Source organism: Lynx rufus, unplaced genomic scaffold (genome assembly GCF_022079265.1).
Source record: "Lynx rufus isolate CCGP_SWC_20201006 ecotype Redwood Valley unplaced genomic scaffold, mLynRuf1.p SCAF_2, whole genome shotgun sequence".
In the NCBI taxonomy this organism is placed as follows: domain Eukaryota; kingdom Metazoa; phylum Chordata; class Mammalia; order Carnivora; family Felidae; genus Lynx; species Lynx rufus.
In genome coordinates, this window is record NW_025814834.1 from 127,497,420 (window position 1) to 127,519,441 (window position 22,022).

Genomic DNA, 22,022 nt, shown 5'->3' on the forward strand with positions numbered 1-22,022 from the left:
CACCCTTCCCACCCTACAGGTGCAGGTCTGGGAGGAAGAGGAGAGCCAGGCAGGCGGCCCAGAAGCAAGTGGGGCTTATCAGATGCAAATTTTCATGTCTGACAACTAAAGCTTGAAGTCTCTGAGTGTTCGTTTGGAATTCAATGAGTACCAGAAGGGCGGAGGAGGAGCTGAAAGGCTCTATGGGGATTTCGGATTAGACCAGGAGTGTGGATAGCTGCAGCTGACATCACCATCACCACCCTCATCATCACCATCACCATCACCATCACCATCACCATCCCTTACATTTGTATCACATGATAGTCTACAAAGAGCTTTCTGTTCCTTAGCGTTCACATGTCTGTGGGCTGGCGGGGCAGGGTTTACTCCCACTTTGCTGAGCTGCCCAAGCACACTCTGGACGCAAGTCAGGGTCAGATCCCCAAGGGTTCCTCCAGTCCCTCCTCGGGAGCCCGAAGGGCTGTCGTTGGCTCGTTGGTTCTTAGGGAAGTGAAATAGGGAAAAGAGCGAGGGACACGTGCCCTATGGGTGCAAGGACACAGAAAGCATAGGACACAGAAGGAAATGGCCAGAGGCTACAGCAGTTGCGGGGTGGGGAGAGATGGAAGGGTGGAAGGTGTGCCGACTCTGAGATAAGTGGAGCCACCTGGAAAGGGCCCCGGTGCCCACAGGGCACTCCCAGCCGGTGCCGAGAAGGTAGGGCGTGACCGCGTCGCACCCGCGCGTTTGGGGACTGCGGGCTCAGGCAAGTCGAGCTTCCCGGGGCGCCCCACGGAGGGTGGGAGCGCGGTGGCACCGCCCCCTCCCGGACGCGCGTCGAGCGCCCTCTGTCACCCCACGCCGCTCCGCCGGGGGCGGGGGGGGGGCCAGGGCAGAGGCGGCCCGCCCAGGTGCGCCGGGGTTTGGCCCGCCGTCCGGAAGGTGCGCCGCCCGGTCCCGGGCCTGTGCCCTCGGCCTCCCCCCCCCACCCCCCCGCGTGAAAGCGAAAGTGCCGGGTCCGCGAAGGGCGAGCTCCGGGGGCGGGGCCGGCGCGGACCCGGGACGGGCGCCGGGCACTCGCCGGGCCATGGATGGGCTCGGCCACCGCCTCCGAGCCAGCCTGAGACTGAAGCGCAGCCGCGGGGGTTAGTGCGGGGCCGGGGCGCGGGGGCGGGGAAGCCGGGGGCCGGGCCTCGAGGCTGGCGGGGCGGGGGCCGGGGGAGAGGGTGCGGGGGGGAGGCTCGAGGGGGGGGCGACTGAGGGCCACTAGGAGCGCAGGCCCGGCGCCAGGTGAGCCGGAGAGGGAGCGCAGGTGGAGGGGACGTGGCGAGGTGGCGCCGGGGTCGCAGATCGGAGGGGCGCCCAGGCCCGCGGGGGCGAGGGGGAGGCGGCGGGCCGAAGGAAGCCGTTGTGGGGCCCCGGGGCCACGTGTCCTCCCAGCCAGGAAGCTTGTGGTGCAACCGCAGTGTGCTTGAGGCGCCCTCCTGGAACCCCAGCCCCGCCCCGCCCGCTGCGCTCCTCGGAAACTCCGCTCACCCGACGTGACCGCCCCCACCTGCGGGCGGCGGGGCCCCGGAGAGTGTGGCCCCCGGCAGACCTGGGAGAGCGCCTGCTCTGCGGGGCCTTAGAGCCTGCGAACCAGACAGGGCACGCCTGCCCTGGCCGCTGACACCCCCACCCCCAGGTGAGGGGGAAAGAATTCCTCCTGTCCAGGGTTGTGGGGACTCCAGTAGAAAGTCACTTCCTTTCTTCCTAGCAGGGGCGCTGGGCTTTGCAAGAACACAATTGGGAATTCATTCATGTTTTCATTCATTCAACAAACATTTATTTCGGCTTGCCGGTAGCCAGTCCTGAAGTGTCCTTTAGATACTTTGCCCAGAGGTCGCACCTTCTGAGCAGAAAGGAGTCGGTTGGAAGGTAAATCGGGTCACTCCCAGACAGCCTTCTAACATTGGCAGTTGAAAAGTCCCCTTCCTACGCCAGGCCCCCGAATTGGGCAGATCTGGGGTGAGACACAGGTGCTCCTTCTGCCCTCCCTCCTGCCAACCCCCCCCACCCCCCTCACTCCCAGACTATTTCAGAGACAGGAATGGGGGCAGGGCTCTGGACGGCAAGGGTTGGCACAGAGTTCGGTCGTTCTGACCTCGCTGGTGTCCTCCTTTCTCTGGAGAGTACTGGCCTGGGCTTTCCTGGACTCCCTCAACCCTCAGAAGGCTGTGTGAATGGCAGAGTTCTGCTTTTGGCAGCCCAGAGGAGACATTCCAACTGTTCCCACCCCAGCCCCCAAAGTGGGCTGATCATGGTGTCTGGGCATCAAGGAGGAGCTGTGAGGTGAGCAGCCGGTGTTCGCCGTCCTGAGCTTGGCCACCTGTCAGGCCAGGAGAGTGTGCTCTCTTCGTCTTCCATACCATCCTTCACCTTTCTGGGGAGTTCCCGCATCTTCTTTTCCCTTTTGGCCTCAGGGCAGTTGTGTGGTAAGAAGTGTGTGTGTGTGTGTGTGTGTGTGTGTGTGTGTGTGTGTGTTTATGTGTGTGCACGTACACGCATGTGTAAATCATCCTGGTGGGAAGAAGTGGCAGTGGTGGTGGTCCTGAGTGGAGAGCAGCTGAGCTAGAAAAGGAAGAGCCAGCCTTCTACATCAAAGTTCTAAAAAGTCCCCTTACCTATAGTCTAGCTGGTTTTGTGACTTTAGTCAGGTGGCTGTGGGAGGGGCTTCCTGGTGGAGGAACAAGTGTAACCAGACTCTCGACTTCCCTAGAAGGGGTGGCTCCCTCCTCAACTAAAAAACTCAGGACTGTGATTGCACTCCAGGGCACCAGGGATTAAATGAGATGACCTATATTAATGGGATGAATGTTTTCTTTCTTTTTTTTTTTTTTTACATTTATTTATTTATTTTTGAGAGACAGAGAGAGACAGGGTGCAAGTGGGGGAGGGGCAGAGAGAGAGGGAGACACAGAATCCAAAGCAGGCTCCAGGCTCTGAGCTGTCAGCACAGAGCCCGACACGGGGCTCAAACTCACAGACCTCGAGATCATGACCCGAACCAAAGTCGGACACTCAACCGACTGAGCCACCCAGGCACCCCTAGGATGAATGTTTTCTGTTCAGCTTTTCTCTTCTGTTGATAAACCTCTTTGAAAGGGAGAAGAAAGCAATCCTTTTCTGGATTTCTTGGGCTTCAGCCCAAAAGTCTGGTAATCTCTTTTGTTTGATTTTGTGAGTTTTGCTGTTCTCCTGGCTCTGCTGATAAAGCAGGAGGAAATGGGCTGAAAATGCAACCCAAAGAGTTCAGGGAAAGGCATAATTTCCTGAGGTTCTGGAATGGTCAGTGAAAAGATTTGGGTTCTCAAAGACCTTTGTAAACGGGAGGCAGCCCACATTTGTGGAATGTTTGGTGTGTACTATATCTAAAAGGCAGGAGCATAGACATGGGACTCTCATAATTCCTACCCACCCCCCCATTCTGTTAATAGTCCCTGAATAGCCCCTGACTTGTTCTGTGACTCAGTTTCCCCATCTGTGTGAGGAAGATGCTTGTTCCTCAGGTGGTGAGGGTTGTGTAACAAGTCTGTGCAGGTTGTAAGGCGTGGTGACAGTTCTGAGTATTCTGGGTCATTGTCCTCACCATGACAGAATCTGTCACATCCTTCCTTGTGGGTTCTCCCCACGAGTCGTGTCTGGGGCCCCTGAGTCCTGGCTTTTACTAGTCCCACAAAAGCCAATCTGGAGCTCTTAAGAAGAAGGCAGCCATCTCCCCCTTTCAAGCAACCCACTTTCCTCCAGCGGGCTGGTAATTCTTTGCTGGAGTGGCAAACACTGATACCAAACCCTTTTGCTTCCTGGTCCCTTTTAGAGTCAGCTTTCTGACAAAGTCCTCTCTGACCCTGGGCATTTACTCATTCGTAGGTGACTTATTGTTATTTTTCTCTCTTCCCCAGCCTCCTAGCTCTAGATACCACTAGAGCCCAAGGGGCCACCTGCTCTGCTTTTAGCTTGGGTAGAACTATTGACCTGGCTCAACGGGGAAAAAAGCCTGAGCAGGAGTGGGGGTAGGGCAGAGATCACCCAGTTGCTTTCTATTGTCACCGAATGTCCCTCAAGCTGCTGAGGCTACTGGTCCGTCCCCTACTGTAGGCCAGGGAGACTGTCCTGAGTCAGTGCTTCCTATTTGGGAAGTGGGATCCTTTGCTGGAGCCCTGGAACGGTTCCCGTAAGAGAAGTCAGACTTCGGATATGTTGCAGGGGTGGAGCGGGGGGCGGGGGGGGGGGGGTGCGGTGAGAGATGCATCGCTGTAGATCATCCTGAAGTATCAGGAACTCTCCAGCTCAGAGATGGATTTGTTCTCTATTTTACCTCCAGGAGAGGAGGCTTTTACGTTCGTATCAATTTCCAGAACTCTCTCATGCTAGAACGGTTTTTTTCCATTTAGAGAATTAATGGACTGAGTCTATTTATCTTAATCAAGGGAGGCAGTGGTATGCTGGCTGTGGGGAATATTTGGTCCTATCCTCTTGCTTGCAGTCCTGAAGTCCTGGAAACTCCTGAATGCAGCATGGGGCCTTGCAGGGGTTTGGGGCGGTAGCGGACCAAGTTGAGATGTGAAAGGTCAGGAGTCAAAGTTACGGGGATATAAGATCCCTGTCCTGGGGCTGGTGAAGTTCCAGTGCCCACAGTCTGATGCTCTTAGGCATTCTTCACCGTCCTGAAATTGTAAATAAACCCGTTGCACAATCCGCAGCCCAGAATTCACAGCCCTTAGCCCAGAAAGCAGCTGGGCCTTGGAGGTGTTTGCTCACGACCTTTTCTTTCGCCACACCCTGGGGCTCTTGGGAGGAGCTGAGGTCTGAGCTGCAGTGCCAGGATGCTGCCTCTGTTGGTGCGGGCCTTCTGCTGCCTTCCTGGGTCCCGTCACATCCTTCTTGCTCAGCCATTGGGTGCTCAGCATGGAAACTGCCGTCCCCTGTTTGGAAGGCAGCACATGGCTTGGCTTCACGGAGTTGTGGTTGGAGACTGAAGCGGCCCCTCTCTCAGACTCTCTGTAGCCGGTCTGTAGGAGGAAAGGGAAGCACTCCAATGCCCTGCAGGTTCGAGAAGATGGAAGGACAAGTGGTAGGCACGATGCTCAGGCTGTTCCGCAACCGGCTGCCCCGACTCCGAGCAGGTCTGGACTGGATTACCCACTTCCTGTTTTCTAGGGTGACCCTCTTGGATGGGGCTGTTTCTTCCTTGAAATGCTTCTTCCTTTTCTTACGTGTAGAATCTTTATAGTTTGACCTCCATCTGGTCCCCCGTGTGACTAGACCAGAATACTTCCCCTACTGGATTTTAGAGCTGGTCATGCCCCACCATGGGAGGGTTTGTGTGGTCACAGGCACGTGGCTCTGGGACCTGTTCTGCTTTGGATACATGTCCGCTCAGGGCTTACTCTTTCAGGTACTGCCCTGGGCACCTGTGGGTGGGCACAGTCTCTGCCTCTGGGGCAAAGGGCCTCCCAAGCGGCTCCCCAGTCCCTTTCCTTGGCGTCCAAATCAGTGGCTTCTGTCCCCCTCTTGGCTCCCTGGGTTTTCAAATCTCCCAGGGCAGGCACGGAAACTGCCCAGTTGGTTCTGACCCTGTTGCAGGCCCTGAGGAGCGGGGAAGGCTCCGGGGACCTTAGCGTTGGCCTGGCGGCCCCGAGATGCACAACTTGCCGGGAGCCACACAGGCTCCACCTGGGGCATGGGCTGCGGAGATACCAAGTGGGGTCTGGTGTTTTGGTTTCAGGAAGTCGCCAGGACAACCTGAGGGAAGCTGCGAAGGAACCAGAAAGGGCCCCGGAGCACTGTCTGTCTACCTTTGCTGGAGGGCAGCACTTCTTTGAATACCTCTTCGTGGTTTCCCTCAAAAAAAAGAGTTCAGGGCATGACTATGAGCCCACCATCACCTACCAGTTTCCCAAGGTAAGGACTGAAGGAGGGGGCAGTGGGAGCCCGGGTTTGGGTGTTTGAGAGGGGGGCGGTGCCAGGGCTCAGGTCTAGAGCCGCCTTGTGCTCCTCCGCTCCTGTTTCCTTCAGGCCCAGCCCTGTTTCCTGTTATCACCCACAGAATCTAGGTCTGGCTTCTTTGTGAGGACCTGACCTGGGCTCCCTGGCCGGGAGACCAGGCTGGTTCTTCTGCCCCTTTTGAGGCCTCCTAGTTCTTCCAAATTCCATCCTTAGTCATCCTTCTCTGTAGAGAAGCTTACCTTCTGCCAGACCTCCTTGCGGGCATCCCCTCCCTGGGGTGGGTGGGAAGGAGAGGGTGGGGCGGGCACACAGCTGGTGGGCAGGCTCAGCCTGTGGCCACAGCCCAAACACCAGGCTCCTTCATGTCTGCTCCCGCACTGCGGTCAGGGGCGGGCGTAGGGCATCCTCATTGACCCTGCCGGCCCGGCAGCTGAGCTGGCCACCTGTCCTCTCTAATGTGGTGGCTCTCTCACGTGGCCCCTCCAGGAGGCCAGGCAGCCTCTGGGCCTTTCTATACTAAGTGAGGCCCTGGCCCCCTTCCTGCCTATGTGGGTCCTTAGGATACTGATGTCTAACTCAGGCTCGTGTAGACTCAGCCGTGGGGCTGGTCGGACCCTGAATGAAGTCCCTGTGCAGAGTGACAGGCAGAGGCACGTTGAGCCCCCATGCCAGCAGGGAAGCTTATTCTCAAACTGCTTTAGAGCCTCAAGAGCAGCCCGCCAGCCCTCAAGCCCTCTCCTCCTGCCCCTGCCCCCACAATTCACTGGGCTTTTCCCCTGTTTCCTATAGCGAGAGAACCTGCTCCGGGGCCAGCAGGAGGAGGAGGAACGGCTGCTCAGTGCCATCCCCTTGTTCTGCTTCCCAGATGGGAATGAGTGGGCACCGCTCACTGAGTACCCCAGGTAATTGCCCGGGCCTGGGACAGAGGAACCTGGGACTGGGGGAGAAGGGACACGTGTGAGCCAGGTGGGTCCTGTGGCTCCCTCACTTGGTGTGGATGCCAGTTCTCACCAGCTTCTCTCCTGATGGGGAGGGGCTGTAGTCAATCCATTTATAAACATCTCTCCTGGAGTCCCCCAAGGCCAGGGATCTTAGCCAACTCGGTCAACCAGAGGCCTGTCACCTCTGTCCAGAGAAGGGCGAGGTTCTCTCACCTGTCCTGGGAATGACAGTCGCCATGTTTTGGCTGCTTCTGGAAGAAGCTGGACTCAGCAGAAGGCCTTTGGCTTCAATGAAGGCAATGTGGCAAAGTCCCTTTCAGCATCAGCCCTGGTTTTTGGCTGCCCGAGTTCGCATTTTGGCTTTACCACTTTTGAGTCGAATGACCTTGGATAAGAACCACCTTTGCGGCCTCAGTTCCTTTGTCTTTCAAGTGGGGATCGTAATTGAACCTACCTCAAAGGGTTGTTTTGACAATTAAACGAGGTGGTGCGTTTAGAGCTGGGAGCCAATAAGCACGTAATAAATTACTGGTGTTATTATTACTCTCAGGATTAATCAGCAGCTCCCCTCTGCCCCCCTGACCCTGCTCAGCATCTCTCTGAGGCTGCCGCCTTCCTGTTTTAGGGTCTAGTGGGCAAATGCAAACCATGTGTGTGCTCTTCTTCAGGGAGACCTTTTCCTTCGTTCTGACCAACGTGGATGGGAGCAGGAAGATTGGATACTGCAGGCGCCTCTTGGTCTGTGCTGCTCAGAACTGCCCCCTCCTCTCTGCAGCCCGCTCGGCTCCACAGCTGGGCTTGCTCAAGCTTCAGCTGCAAAAGCCAAGGCTCCTTGGCAGTGGTGGTTGCGGGGAGCGCACGGCCCAGCACCTGCTGCCATGTTAGTGCCCTCTGCAACCCTGCAGGAACGGGGACACTTGCCCCTCCTTGCCCACCCAGGGGACCTTTGCTGGCCATGCTTTGGTCTCTTCTCTCCCCAAGCTTCTGACATCTCCCTGTGTGGGAGGCTCCTGCCTAATCCCCTCTCCACCTTCTGTACCCAGGCCTGGCCGCCTTGGCCCCCAGAGCCTCCCAGAGCATAGGCTGGGGCTGGACGATGATTCTTGGGTCTCAAGAGGATTCTCCAAGTCACTTTTACAGTGCTGTCCTCCCTCGCCATTCCCTCATCTCTACAGCACACTTGCTCCCTTTCTCTGCGGGCCCCACATGGTGCTGGTGCTGACGGTGGCAGGGCTTGGCCCCCTCAAGGCCATCTTCTTTTGACCGTGGTGGCTGTTCTGGCCTCCCTGCTGCCTGCGCCACGAACAGAAGCTCTGCACAGCCAGGGGCTTCTCCGTCTGGCCCGCCTTTCCCCATGAGTCCCCTAGTCCCAGCCACCAGCCGTGTGCCCCGTCAGCCCCAGTTGGGAGAAGCCCTGGGGAGGCTGCGGCACTGAAGGAGCCTGTCTGTCCCTCCCCAGCCCGCCGGCCGTGGCCCTCGCCTTCCCAAGGTTTACTGCATCATCAGCTGCATCGGCTGCTTCGGCCTGTTCTCCAAGGTAGAGGTGGAGCGGGATTCCTTGGGGCCTGTTTGGCCTGTTCAGCCTCCAGGTCGGCCTGGCCGCCTGACCTGTCTGTGCTCCCTGGGCCCTCAGTGGACTTCTTTTCTCACAGCCGGGGTCGATCCTAGGCACACTTGGGGAAATTGAGGCAGAGAGGAGCTTGGGCTCGAGAAAACTGGGACTTTCTCCCCCGCAGAGAGCCCACGCTCCCCCTCTGGTCAGGTAAGAAAGCAGCTGGAGCAGGACAGCAGGGAAAGCCCCAGGTTAGGGGGCGGGAGTTTCCCGTTTCCTCATCTGTCAAGGGCGTGCAGTGATGGCTCACCTCCCTGGCTTAGGGCCTGGCACGAGGCTCGAATGAAGCGACATGAGAAATGCAGAACACTGAACAAGTGTGAAGACGGCTGCTCTACAGGGGGGCCCCGAGACTCCCCGTGAGCCCTCTGAGGGGGGAGGTCCCTAGGACTTCTGGAGCTAACTGCAGGGCCTGTGCACCCGAGTCAGGCCTCAGAATGGACAGGCATGTCTTGGTGGCCACGAAAGAGCTTCAATGTGCTCTGCCCCCAGCAGGATCTTCAGAGGGTGAGGGCAGGACGCTGTGAGCCTTTGCTTGGTGGAGTGTTCATCTGGGCTGGGTTCTCGGGGATGCAGTCTGGCCCTGGCCCTGGCGAGTCTCCAGTGGAAGTCGGAGGGCAGAGTAACACCCAAGAGGCCCAGGGTTCTAGGCTCCCACTGCACCCAGCATCCCAGCGTGACTAGACATGGTACCACTGTGTGCGGTGGTTGGCTCTGGGATGACTGCCGGGGGGAAGGCGGTCACGTGGTGCCAGGAAAAGGGAGGAATGGACTGGTAGGGAGAGAGTGAAAGGAAGAAGTCTATGGGCCTCCTGCAGGAGAAAAACAGAAGACTGGGCTCTGCCGGGGAAGGGAGGGAAGCCTAGAAGGTCCACGGGGATTGGCTGGATCAGTGCAGGGCGGGAAGACGCACGCATGGGGGTCTCTGCCACTTCCCGGTGGCATCCCTCTGAGCCGTTTCCTTGCAGATCCTGGATGAGGTGGAGAAGAGGCACCAGATCTCCGTGGCCGTCATTTACCCGTTCATGCAGGGCCTCCGAGAGGCGGCCTTCCCTGCCCCCGGGAAGACTGTCACCCTCAAGAGCTTCATCCCCGACTCGGGCACTGAGGTGGGTTACGGAGTGCGTGAGCCCCAGCTTCGGTGGTACCGCTGTCACAGTCATGCCATCCCTCCCCCCCCCCCCCCCGCCCCGGTTAACACACCCAGACTGAGCCAGGCCGGGATCGGGGCCTGACTAGAAGGATTGACAGAGCTGAAAATCAAACCCACGTTTTCTGACCCTTCCAACCTGATGCTCCCAGGGACCTACTTACTGTTTGAGCCACCAAGACTTGTATCTATAATAAATAAAACATGTAAGCTAAGGTTCCTGGTGCTAGAATGGACTGTGCCCCCAGCCCCAAACAGCCATTTCTCCCCATTACCACCCTTATCTTCCCATGTGTGTGTCCAGTATCACTCCCTCATGGCCTCCCATCTGTCTACTTGTTATCATCCCTCCCCACCCCTGTGTCCCCACCCATGCCACACGGGGATGCTGTCACTGCAGGCACAAGGCTGTCTCTTCCAGTTCTGCCCCCTGGAACTGTGGAAGGTCGGCCTGCCTCTCTGAACCTTGGCTTCCCTATGTAAAAATGAGGGGAGGAGCTAGGCCTTTTCACAGCCTCCATAGAATGCTTACCCTACACCAGGCCATGCAATTTTCTGGATACAACTCGGTGAATACAATGAATAGGATTCCTGACCTCCTGGAGCTTAATATCTAGTGGAGGAGACAGACGCTAAGTAAGGAAAGACACAAATAAGTATGTAATTTAAAGTGACGAAAGGGGAGAAACCAGATGCTTCATGAGAAAATGATGGAAACACACGTCCAATTAGGTGGGCCTCTGAGCCGGGGGGAGGAGGAGACAAGCAGAAGGGTGACCTGACCTGTGAGGACCCTCAGGCAGGAAGAGCAGACTGGAAAGGGGGACGGGGTCCGCATGACCCTCAGAGCTAAGGGAAACCACCGAAGTGCTTCCAGCAGGGGAGAGGCGGGATCAGATGTAGCCAGGAGAGTGGAGGGGAGGCAGGTGGAGACCCAGCGTTCCAGGGTCTGCGAGTTTTCAATGTGGTGACACCTTCTCTCTCCTTGGTTCCCCTGCAGTTCATCTCCCTGACACGGCCCCTGGACTCCCACCTAGAACACGTGGATTTTAGATCTCTGTTGCGCTGTCTCCGTTTTGAGCAGATCCTTCAGATATTTGCCTCTGCAGTGCTGGAGAGAAGAATCATCTTCCTGGCAGAAGATCTCAGGTGGGTCCAGCCGCTGGGCCACTTCCCCGGGCTGTCTGGCTCCCCTGGGTTGAGGGGACGGACCGGAGGGTTCTCTAAGGGAATCAGGCTGTAGGACCTTGACGCCCACCCTCCTGCCTCCAGGTCTGATTTTGCACTAAGCCTCCTAGAGAAACAGCTGTTGCAATTCCCCTGCTTCTGCCTCCAAACTTGATTGCTGCCTAAGGGTGAAGAAAGATCCAGATTTGGCTCCAGGCAGAGACCAGTCAGGGTGGGTGCAGATGTGATTCTGCTCCTGATGGCTTAGGGAGGGGAAGAAGGCATATACAGGTTTGGAGGTCAAGAGCCCATCATCCCCCCCCCTTTTTTTTTTAAGTTTATTTATTTGAGAGAGAGAGAGAGAGAGAGAGAGAGCGTGCAAGCAGGGGAGGGGCAGAGAGACGGAGAGAGAGAATCCCAAGCAGGCTCCATGCTGTCAGTGCTTAGCCCAACGCGACGCTCAATCCCACAAACTGAGATCATGACGTGAGCCAAAATCAAGAGTCGGACACTCAACCGACTGAGCCACCCAGGCGCCCCAAGCCCATCATCCTTAATGGCAGACACATCTCATCTATCCATTTTTTCACTCATTCAACAAACATTTATTGTGTGTCAGCTGTCTGCCAGATACCAAACGTCAGGAAGATACAGACAAACAAGACATGGTCTTTGACCCTAGGGGATGTAGGAATCTGTAGTGGTTGAATGCACAGGTGTTGAAATCAGCAGGGCAAGGTTCAAGTCCAAACCATTCTTCTACCTTTAACTGTGTGCTTTCCCTTAGGGTAGTTTCTTGACTTCCTGAAGTCATAGTCTCCTTATCTGTAAAATCACAATAAGGATCGTGCCTACCTCATAAGCTTCTGCTGAGGATCAAATGACACAGTGCACCACCTCCCTGCCAGGCATACATGTAGCCCAGAGTGTTATATTAATTTCAGGTGTACAACATATTGATTCGACAGTTCTATACGTTCCTCGGTGCTCCCCAAGATAGGTGTAGTCACGGCCAGTCACCCTGCAACATTATTACAATGTTGTGGACTCTCTTCCCTACACTGTACTTTTCATCTCCGTGACTTGCTTATTTTTATAACCAGAAGTTTGTACCTCTTGACCCCCTTCACTTATTTTGCCTATCCTCCCTCCCACCTCCTCTCTGGCAACCACCAGTTTGTTCCCTGTATTTATGGGTCTGTGTCTGCTTCTGTCTGTTGTATTGTTTTTTAGATTCACGTAGAAGTGAACTCATGCGGTATTCGTCTTTCTCTGTCTGACTTCTGAATTTTTTTTTAATGTTTATTTATTTCTGAGACAGAGAGAGACAGGGCATGAGTGGGGGAGGGGCAGAGAGAGAGGGAGACACAGAATCCGAAGCAGGCTCCAGGCTCTGAGCTGTCAGCACAGAGACTGACGCGGGGCTCGAACTCACAAACCGTGAGATCATGACCTGAGCCGAAGTCGGTCGCTCAACCGACAGAGCCATCCAGGCGCCCCTGTCTGACTTCTTTCATTTAGCATAGTACAAGGTCTAGGTCCATCCATGTTGGTATGAAATTGAAGGGGCGCCTGGGTGGCTCAGTCGGTTAAGCGTCCGACTTCAGCTCAGGTCACAATCTTGCCGTCCATGAGTTCGAGCCCCGTGTCGGGCTCTGTGCTGACAGCTCAGAACCTGGAGCCTGCTTCCGGTTCTGTGTCTCCCTCTCTCTCTCTGACCCTCCCCCGTTCATGCTCTGTCTCTCTCTGTCTCAAAAATAAATAAACGTTTAAAAAAAATTAAAAAAAAAAGAAATTGCAAGATTTCATTGTTTTCGTATGGCTAATATTCCTTTGTGTATGTGTATATATCAACTCTTTTTTATCCATTCACCGATCGGTGGACCCTTAGGTTGTTTTCGTATCTTGGCTCTTGTAAAAGAGTGCTGCAGTAAACCTAAGGGTGCATACAGCTTTTCAAATTAGTGTTTTTGTTTTCTTTGGATATACACACAGCAGAATTATTGGGTTCTATGGTATTTTGGTTTTTAACTTTTGGAGGGACCTCCATACTGTTTTCCACAGTAGCTGCATCACTTTCCATTCCCACCAACAGTGAATGAAGGTTCCCTTTTCTCCACATCCTCTCCACCACTTGCTATCTCTTGTGTTCTTGATACAAGCCGTTCTGATTAGTGTGAGGTTATATCTCATTGTGGTTTCCATTTGCTTTTCCCTGACGATTAGTGGTGCTGAGGATCTTCTCTGTGTGTCTTCTTTAGGAAAATGGCTATTCAGGTCATCTGCCCATTTTTTAATCACATGACTGTGATGATTTTTGGTGTTGACCTGTGTGAGTTCGTTATATATTTTAGATATTAACCTTTTATTGGTTATGTCATCCTCAAATCTTCTCCCATTCAGTAGGTTGCCTTTTCATTTCGTTGACGGTTTCCTTTGCTGTGCAAAAGCTAGCTGTTATCCTTCATGATAAGTTCACAGTTGCATATATCCCTGTACATAGTCAAAGAAGGGGACTGTCATGTCTTGGTCTGTGCCTCTTACGGGCCTCAAGTCTGAGAAAGACATGGGGAGACATATGATAGAAGAGGAGGAAAATATCATAAAACAGTAGGAGGCTGACCTTTTATTCATGTCTGGGGAGGGAGAAAGCCAAGGATATTGGACTGACAACCCTGGTTCTATCTCTTAGGGAAGAAGAAAAGGAGGTTAGGTTAGGGGCTCAAATGTTAGGCCAGAGGGTCAGGGGAATGTCATGGGTAATAGGGGAAAGGAAGCGTGTAGGGTTTGAGGTCTCTGGGCTGAACATTCTATAAAAATCAGTGACCGCCAAAAAGGCACTCGTTGTAGGCTAAATCCTTGAGGGAAGTGGTGGCATCTTCTGCTCTGGAAATAGTGTTCCCACTTTCAACCCTGTAGAAAAATACGAAGTTTCTCTTGTGGCTGGAGCTGGGCTTCCTCCTTTTCCCCTGAGATCAGTGTTTGGGAAGTGAAGGTGATTCCAGGTGCCCTGGCCTGGGCACGGGCCAGGGCAGGCAGGACTCGCCTCTCAGGTGCTCACTTTCTCCAGGGAGGTTGCCCCCCTCCACCCCCCCCCCACTTCCTTCCCACATTGAGCTTGTCAGACCCCTGAAGCACAGGCAGGGAGGAGACTTCCAGTCAGCCTAAGCCTGGCTAGACCCTCAGGGACTCAATCTTTGTGACTCAGGAAGTGCAAGCTCCATTCCAAGAACTGAAACAGGGTTTCTGTATCTGTGTTTTGATTGGCCTCGGGTTGGGTGTTGTTTGGAGAAATGGGGAGCCACGGAGAAGCTGTGGAGAGGAGTGGAGAGGACAGAGAACGGGCCGTGTGTGTGTGTGTGTGTGTGTGTGTGTGTGTGTGTTGGGGGGTGTGGTGAGGCGTCTGCCTGAGCTGTGACCGAGGCAGGAATCATCCGGGGGAATGCTTCATTGGAAGGGTGGAGGGGCCACCTCTGTGGGACTTTCCGGGTAGGAATTGCCGGGCAAAGGTTCCTGGAATCTAGGAATTTCCCAAGCTCGCTCTGGCACCAACCTGTTAACTTTAAATAACCTCCGGTGGCCAGAGGGAGCCGTGAGAGGTAAAGACTACGTATGGGTGAGGGTGGATAGCCACAAGGAGGAAACACGGCTTCGCCTCTCTGCTGTGCCTCACTGTTTACGTTTGTCTCCTTAACTACACTGTGAGTTTGTTCAGCGGGGTCAGCGCCTTGTACTTCCTGGTGTCCACATCCTTTAGCGCAGTGGTGAGCGTGTAGAAGGGCTCACTCAGTAAGCTGCTGGAGTGAAGGCATTTCCTCTTCCCCCCTCTCTGGAGCCACTAGTGTTTTTGTGCAGTGGGGAGAGGGGGCACCAACTGGGTGGGAAAAGAAGGGTCAGACAGAGGCACCATCCTGGATGAGAGGAGCCTCGGCCGCTCCTGGCTTCTGTCCCCTGCGCTCCCTCCCCGCAGCAGCCATCGGTAGTCCCAAGCTCTGCGACCGACCGGCACGGCTCTAGACTTGCTCCTGCCGTGGGCAGGGGCCATGGGGGGGTGCGTCGTGGCGGAGGCGCAGGGAGGCCCCTCTGACTCGTGTTCTCTGTGCCCTGTCCCCAGCACCCTGTCTCAGTGCATCCACGCTGCCGCCGCGCTGCTCTACCCCTTCAGCTGGGCGCACACCTACATCCCCGTTGTCCCCGAGAGCCTTTTGGACACTGTCTGCTGCCCCACCCCCTTCATGGTCGGAGTACAAATGCGCTTTCAGCAGCAGGTTATGGATAGCCCCATGGAAGAGGTATGGTGCAGCAGAAAGAGGGCATCGCTTGGAGCCGGGCACACCTGGCTTCGCACCTGGGCTCCACCACTAACAGCCGTGTGACTCGGAGCAAGTTGCTTACCCTCTTTCAGCCTGAGCTTCTTCTCTGCAAAACGGGGACGGCAGTGTTCAAGTGCTAGGGGTTCTGGGGGAAAGAGCCCGCAGGAAAGCTCATAGCCTGGTGCCTAACGCATGGTTGATGCTCAGCACGTGGCTACTTCCTCCTCCTGGAAGATTTCCTTCTGGGCTTAAGGGGCGGCTTATTCAGGGGTCGTCCAGCCGTCCTAGGTCGGTTGGCTCCAAAGGGCAGGCCCTGGGGTGTCCCATCACTCATCTGAATGGACAAGCGCAGCTGGTCTATACCCCACCACACCCCACTAGAATTCATTTGCGTTCCTTGCAAGGGAGCTAATGTAGCCCTCCTGCAAACGATGAGCCTTGATAAATGCAGATTTTTGCGGCGAGAGTTACCTTCTTCTTTTTTTTTAAGGTTTGTTTATTTATTTATTTATTTATTTAGAGAGAGTGAGCGCATGTGTACATGAGCAGGGGTGGGGCAGGGAGAGCGGATCCCAAGCACACTCCACACTGTCAGTGCAGAGCCTGATGCGGGGCTTGAACTCAAACTGCAAGATCATGACCAGAACCGAAATCAAGAGGCCGACACTTGACCCACTGAGCCACCCAGATGCCCCACAAGAGTTCTCTCTCTGATTACCTCAGAGCTCACTTGGCTAATGAGGATATAGGTCCAGATCCCCCTTGGTTTTGTCAGCTTCTGGTTTCTTGGCGGTGGCCCAGACACGCCCAGAGGGCTGCGTGGTGAAAACGGGCACTGGTAGCATAAAGCTATCTCCAGTGTTGGAAGAACAACTCAAAACATGCACTCTGCCTGTTCCCAAGATCGCCCGTTACTATAATCTCAGTTATGAGAGTTACTTAGGGATGTCTACACTGGCTAACCATTGATTTCTGTGCAAAGGGCTAAGGGAAGAGGTGAGGTCTAGTAGGAACCTACTGAAGAGGCAGAAACCAGCCTGAGGGGGAAGATTTCCCCCATTTGTGTAAGAAACAATGGAGGTCCTAAGAACTGAGTTGACTTATTCGAGGCCACACAGGCAATGATGGAACCTAGCACAGATAGAACCAAAGCCCCTCTTATACAACGTGTTGCTGGGAAGTAAAGAAGTCAGCTACTTCCCTTCCTAACTTCCTTGGCCTTCCCAGCCCTCCTCGTAAGTGCTGAGTAGACAGGACTTTTGAAGGAGCCTTTGCCATGTGACTAACTGGGTCAGAGTATTAGCCCCACGTTTAGCAAGGACTTAAAATATCCCAACCCTAGGAGTTATGAAACTTGCTGACACCGCAGTTCCGACTCCTCCTCGACAGCCAGGCAGGATGACACCCCAAGGCCTGCTGTGCAAGAGCCTTGGCCTGTTTTCGTCCTCAGCAGCTGCTCTGCGAAATGGGCAGGGGCCGAGGAAGGGGGAAGGCCAGGGGCCACTGGGGCTGTGGGGGGATTCTCTGGCAGCCCACATAAGCTCTCTGGAAGGGATTATTCAACAGACCGTAATATAGCGATTACTAGAAAGATTCTGGGGAACAACTTCACAAAAAAAATTCTTCATGCGTACTCTTAGCTCCCTGAAATGAACCGCCTTCCCTGAATGAAGGCATGTGAGCCTATGTAGTCAAGTGATTTCAGGCCTGGACTAGTTCAACGTTTTCTCCCCTGATAATGGATATTTACAGTGCCTACTCTGTCTTTTGGCACACTTTCCGGTCCCTCTTTCCTTTTATTTGGAAGAACGGAGCATAGAAGGGATCATTCACCATATTGGCAAGATGAAGAGTCCAAACTGCAAAGGGGGGCCCAGCAGGCTTTTAAATGACCAAGCCAGGCTTGTGGATCATGGCAAACTGTTGAGCACGTGCCCTACCTAAAGGGGGCAGCTGCACTCAGTTCCATCTGAACATGGTCCTTTAGAAACACGGACCAACCAGGGGTGCCTGGGTGGCTCTGTCGGTTAAGCGTCTGACTCCAGCTCAGGTCATGATCTCGTGATCTGTGAGTTCAAGCCCCGTGTCAGGCTCTGTGCTGACAGCTCAAGCCTGGACGCTGCTTTGGATTCTGTGTCTCCTTCTCTCTGCCCCTTCCCTGCTCATGCCTCTGTCTCTCTCTCTCAAAAGTAAATAAACGTAAAATAAGTTTTAAAAAAATAAGGAAATGTGGACCAACCAGTGTTAGAGTTCCTGACTTTTCAGGAGTCCTAAAACCAAGTTTAAGTGAATTTTCCCATTTTGAATATTGGAAAACAACTCAATTGTTTAAACGTACTCTGAGGATCAAAGAAACAGATCAGCAGGTTGGAATCCCACCAGCAGGATGCCAATTTGTAATCTCTAGTCTGGACTGAGGGCCCCTTGGACAGTGAGGGAGCCGGTAGCAGAACTCAACTGCCAGCCCTGTGCGTGCCTTCTCTGCAGCCTGCAGACACACACACGGTTTCCTCACCACTTCTCCTTCCCTATTCCTGTTGCCCTGGGCTCATTTCCTTCTCTTCCCATTTCCCGTGGGAAGGTCCAGAGCTCCCAGAGAGTTTTTAAACTAGGACGCCAGGAGATCATACAGAAAGTTGTTGCAAGCATCAAAAGATCAAAAGCCATCCACTGCTGTCCTAAATCTGACCAGAGGGCAGGGAGTTGAAGGAGGGTGGTGGAGAAAGGGATGCAGAACGTAGGACCCATTTAGGCTTGGAAATGGGCTCTACTAGTTCTAAGACCTTGGACAACTTTCTTGTTTGTTCCCTCACCTGCAAAATGGGGATAGTGCCTGCCTCTCCAGGAACGTGGGGAGAATTAACTGAGAGAAAATGTGCAAAGCCTGATCGTGTGTGCTGTGTGCTAAATGTTCCAGATCTAGAAGCCATTACTGTGATCCGTGTTTCATTAAGAGTGACTGGCTGTGATTTCTCCCATGTTGTATTCCTTCCTACCTTAGCGCTCCTCCCCACCCCCTTCCTACACCCTCATTCCTTTTCTCCAGGAAGGGAACTGGGGTTTCCAAGGAGGGGAAGGGTGAGAAAGGAGGGTGTGACGCAGGAAAGGAGAATTGCAGTTGCCGATCTTGTTGCCATTTGGGCTGACAGGTACGGCCACAGGCAGAAATGCAGGTGGTAAGTGCCCCTGTGGTCTCTGATGGGAAGAGGGAAAACCATTCGCTCTATTTCAGGTCCTATTGGTGAATCTTTGTGAAGGAACCTTCTTAATGTCAGTAAGTATCTGGGCTCCGATGCCCCTGTAGGCCCACCACCTGGTCTATCACACTTGTCTCTCCCGTGCTCCACCTCCTTCCACGTAGTTGAAGTGCATTTGCTGGGGGAGAACCCATGCTAAGACCATTCTATGAGGCGATCGGTGTTGATGCTTCTAAAGCAGGGATGTAAACCCAGTACCCCAGGGATATAGAGAAGACTTGCTAATGTTTACACTCAGACTCAAGACCAAGAGGCAGTGTCTGTTGTTTCTCTCTTACATGGCCAATTATTTGGGGGTAGAGTTGGGGTGTAGAATTCACACCCTCCTCACGCTATCTGCCGATACACCTCCTGTGAAGACACCGCCTCCCTGACAGCTTGACGTCTGAGCTCTGTTCTGTCCTAGGTTGGTGATGAAAAAGATATCCTACCACCCAAGCTTCAGGATGACATCTTAGAGTCTCTTGGCCAGGGGATCAATGAGTTCGAGAGTAAGTCCTTGGTCCTCCGTATTTGGGTTTCTCCACAGAGCCTGAGGGCAGGATTCCCGACCACCCCTGCCCAGACTAAAATGGACTCACTCAGCAGTCCTGGGCCAGTCCCAGGTGCCTAGATTCTAGGGCCAGTGTGAGTGCAAGATGTCATTCTTCCTAAGCAGGGGTGGAGAACCCGTACCCAATCTCCTATTTTGATTGGTAATTATGAGGCCTACCCTGGCCGCTTCCCTGCGGTGAAAGCCACCTGGAGGCAAGAGTGGGTGGTTCTTCTGAGACGGCCTCTTGTATATCTCCAGCAGCTTCCGAACAGCTCAACGAGCATGTTTCGGGCCCATTTGTGCAGTTCTTTGTCAAGACTGTGGGCCACTATGCTTCCTACATCAAGCGGGAGGCAAACGGGCAAGGCCGCTTCCAAGAACGGGCCTTCTATAAGGCTCTGACCTCCAAGACCAACCGCCGATTTGTGAAGAAGTTTGTGAAGACACAGCTCTTCTCCCTTTTCATCCAGGAAGCTGAGAAGAGCAAGCACCCTCCTGCAGGTATGCGGTGACGGCCCCTATCATTCCAAGCCCAGAGAGGGTCACTGCCTCCAAGTCAGGTGTGGCCCGAGGATGAACAGCATGGTGTCTAGAGGCCCACAAAATAAGATGTAGTCTTGTCAGTGGGGTTGGAACAAAGTAACTTGAAGCCTCAGAAAATGCCTCTGGGCTGCCATTTGGTAGAACTTGCTCTTTGTTTTAATCTGGAGTTAATTTCTACTAACTATTCTATTTGTAGCCCCAGATTGGGGCCAAATTGAATACCTGGATCTCCAGAGGCCTGTGAGAACATGGGAGTCCTGGTGGGAATGTGGATGTGGTGGCAGAGGAGACAGAGAGGGTATATCTGATCCCCGTTCCTGACCTCATCGTCGTCCACCTGGCCGGATTATATGCCTCTAACACCGGCTTCTGAACCCACAGGCTACTTCCAACAGAAGATACTTGAATATGAGGAACAGAAGAAACAGAAGAAATCAAGGGAAAAGACTGTGAAATAAGAGCTGTGGTCAAAAGCGGGGGACTGGACTCACGGGTCAGTTTTGGACTTTGGCCCCTACCAGCACGGTGGGATTGGCAAAGCTCGCGGCCCCCAGAACCCACGGCCTTCTTCCGAGTCCTGGTAACCAGGTCTGGCGTCAAGCTGGTGTCTTGGGTTTGGGATCCCTGGAATCAGCTTTCCCAGGACCGTGGAAGGCTCGGACCTCCGTGCTCACGGAGCTGGGCTCAAAGCTACATTTTCTGCGCAGGTGACACAGCACAGTAGCACAGGTGCTGTGGAGCCTTAGAAGTTGCTGTGAATGCCCTCTTCCAGGAACCACTATGATGAAGTCCTCAACAGGGAAAGTACTTGTGGCCCAAAGGCTCAGTCTCTCCACGTAAAAAAGAGGTCTGTGGACATAGGAAGAATAAAGATGAAAGTCTTGTTTACGTGTTATCTTTGGCCTCCACGCTGGGGGGAGAAACCAGGAGCACAAGGCAAAAAGATAGGAGAATAAACTGCATGGGGAGTGGGAGACCTGGCCACTGTGGCCCAGAACTTTGGGGCTGTGTTTGGACTGGGGGTCAGCTGCTCTGTTTCTAACAGGAAGGGTGGGGATACCGGGAGAAGCGGCAACGGCACTGGGACAGGGCGGCAGTTCTTGGGTCTGGTCAGGTGTGCCTTCCAGAATCCGGGAGGAAAGGCTGCTAGCCACGGAAGTATGTGCATTCCAGGGAAACTCGAGGTAGGAAATTTCAGTTCCCAGAAGCCGGTGAAGAGCTCTACATTGCTTCCATAGGCAGGTCTGTCTGCCCATCACAACTGAAGGTTTGTAGACATCCAACTTCCTACTTGGTTATTTTGGGAAACCAAGTTCAACTCTTTTAAAAATTAAAAAAAAATTTTTTTTTAAACATTTATCTTTGAGACAGAGACAGAGTGTGAGCTGGGGAGGGGAAGAGAGAGGAGACACAAAATCTGAAGCAGCTTCCAGGCTCTGAGCACAGAGCCTGACGTGGGGCTCGAACCCATGAACTGTGAAATCGTGAGCTGAGCTGAAGTCGGATGCTTAAACAACTGAGCCACCCGGGCATCCCTAAACTTTTTTCTGAGTTTGTTTATTTTTTGAGAGAGACAGCAGGGGAGGGACAGAGAGAATCCCCAGCAGGCTCCATACTGTCAGTGCAGAGCATGATGCAGGGCTCAAAACCATGAACCATGAGATCATGAGCTGAGATGAAATCAAGAGTTGGACGCGTCACTGACTGAGCCCCCCAGGTGCCCCCTTAGACACCAATTTCAACTCTAGCTAACGGTGGAGGGATTGCTGCATTCCCGTTTCCCCCTTTCAGAAAAGAGTATTATAATCTTAAGGGTCCAAAGGAGTCGAGTGGTCACCTGGTCCACCTTCCCTCTGTACTTCCAATGACAGCTTCTGTTTCAACACTGATAGGGATGGGAAACTTTTAGAAACCTCTTACCTTTCAAAACTCTCATCTTTTGAATGTGTATGTGTGAGCGTGGCCCTCGGAGGCCCCTGAATTCTATACGAAGAACACAAATGTTTTCAGGGGGTGCAGCAGACACACGCTGCGGGCGGCAGATGTTCCACTGTTCACCCACTGCCTGTAGCGATGCTGCTACTCTTCACGGGTTCTAAGAGTCAGCACCGTTCCTAAACCTCGCTGTACCTCAGAAGGTTTTAGAACATGGATTGGAGTCCTGGGAAGCTTTTGAAAATACTTTCTGAGGCCTCATCCCAAACTGACTAAAGCATCTCTAGAGATAGGACCTGGGAACCTGTAATTTCTAAAGCTCCTTCAGGTGATTGCGACACCCAACTAGGTATAGGATCAAAGAGGAGGCGGGCCAGCTGAGGTTGACTATAAATGTACCCTTGATCTGATGACGATGTACCTGGAGCTAAGAAAGCACACACGGAGTATCTGAGCATTTTTCAGATTCCCTTTAAGGCTGAAAAAGATTTGAGCATCTGGGTTTATAGCTTTAGCCCACAAAAACCTACTATGGTGTGAGGAGAGAACACTGGACCAGGATTCAGAAGATACGGAGTCTAGTCCCTATTTGGAAAAGG

The 22,022-nt window shown here is 53.8% G+C and overlaps 1 protein-coding gene across 9 annotated transcripts; it reads left to right on the forward strand.

Moving 5' to 3' along the window:
* Positions 1-895: 895 nt before the first annotated feature.
* Positions 896-20,376, forward strand: DENND2D (DENN domain containing 2D). 9 transcript variants are annotated; one of them, XM_047082714.1, is made up of 12 exons: positions 896-1,127; positions 5,750-5,925; positions 6,760-6,872; positions 7,580-7,649; positions 8,371-8,448; positions 9,492-9,632; positions 10,674-10,822; positions 14,955-15,132; positions 18,386-18,427; positions 18,817-18,901; positions 19,207-19,446; positions 19,870-20,376. In XM_047082714.1, the coding sequence occupies exons 1-12, from the start codon at positions 1,070-1,072 to the stop codon at positions 19,944-19,946; spliced, it is 1,407 nt and encodes a 468-aa protein (XP_046938670.1). In that variant the 5' UTR covers positions 896-1,069; the 3' UTR covers positions 19,947-20,376. The 9 variants fall into 9 exon arrangements, 8 of the variants coding, with proteins under 8 accessions (XP_046938670.1, XP_046938669.1, XP_046938673.1 ...); XM_047082713.1 differs by having other exon boundaries at positions 897-1,127; positions 19,204-19,446; XM_047082710.1 differs by lacking the exon at positions 896-1,127 and adding an exon at positions 4,328-5,147.
* The last annotated feature ends 1,646 nt before the right edge of the window (positions 20,377-22,022 follow it).

Bases quoted from the DNA above. Each gene is read 5' to 3' on its own strand.
- DENND2D (XM_047082709.1), top strand. From the start codon at position 4,664: ATGCTCTTAGGCATTCTTCACCGTCCTGAAATTGTAAATAAACCCGTT. The intron at 10,823-14,954 runs GTGGGTCCAGCC...CCCTGTCCCCAG, and splicing joins TTCCTGGCAGAAGATCTCAG to CACCCTGTCTCAGTGCATCC. The intron at 18,428-18,816 runs GTAAGTATCTGG...GTTCTGTCCTAG, and splicing joins AAGGAACCTTCTTAATGTCA to GTTGGTGATGAAAAAGATAT.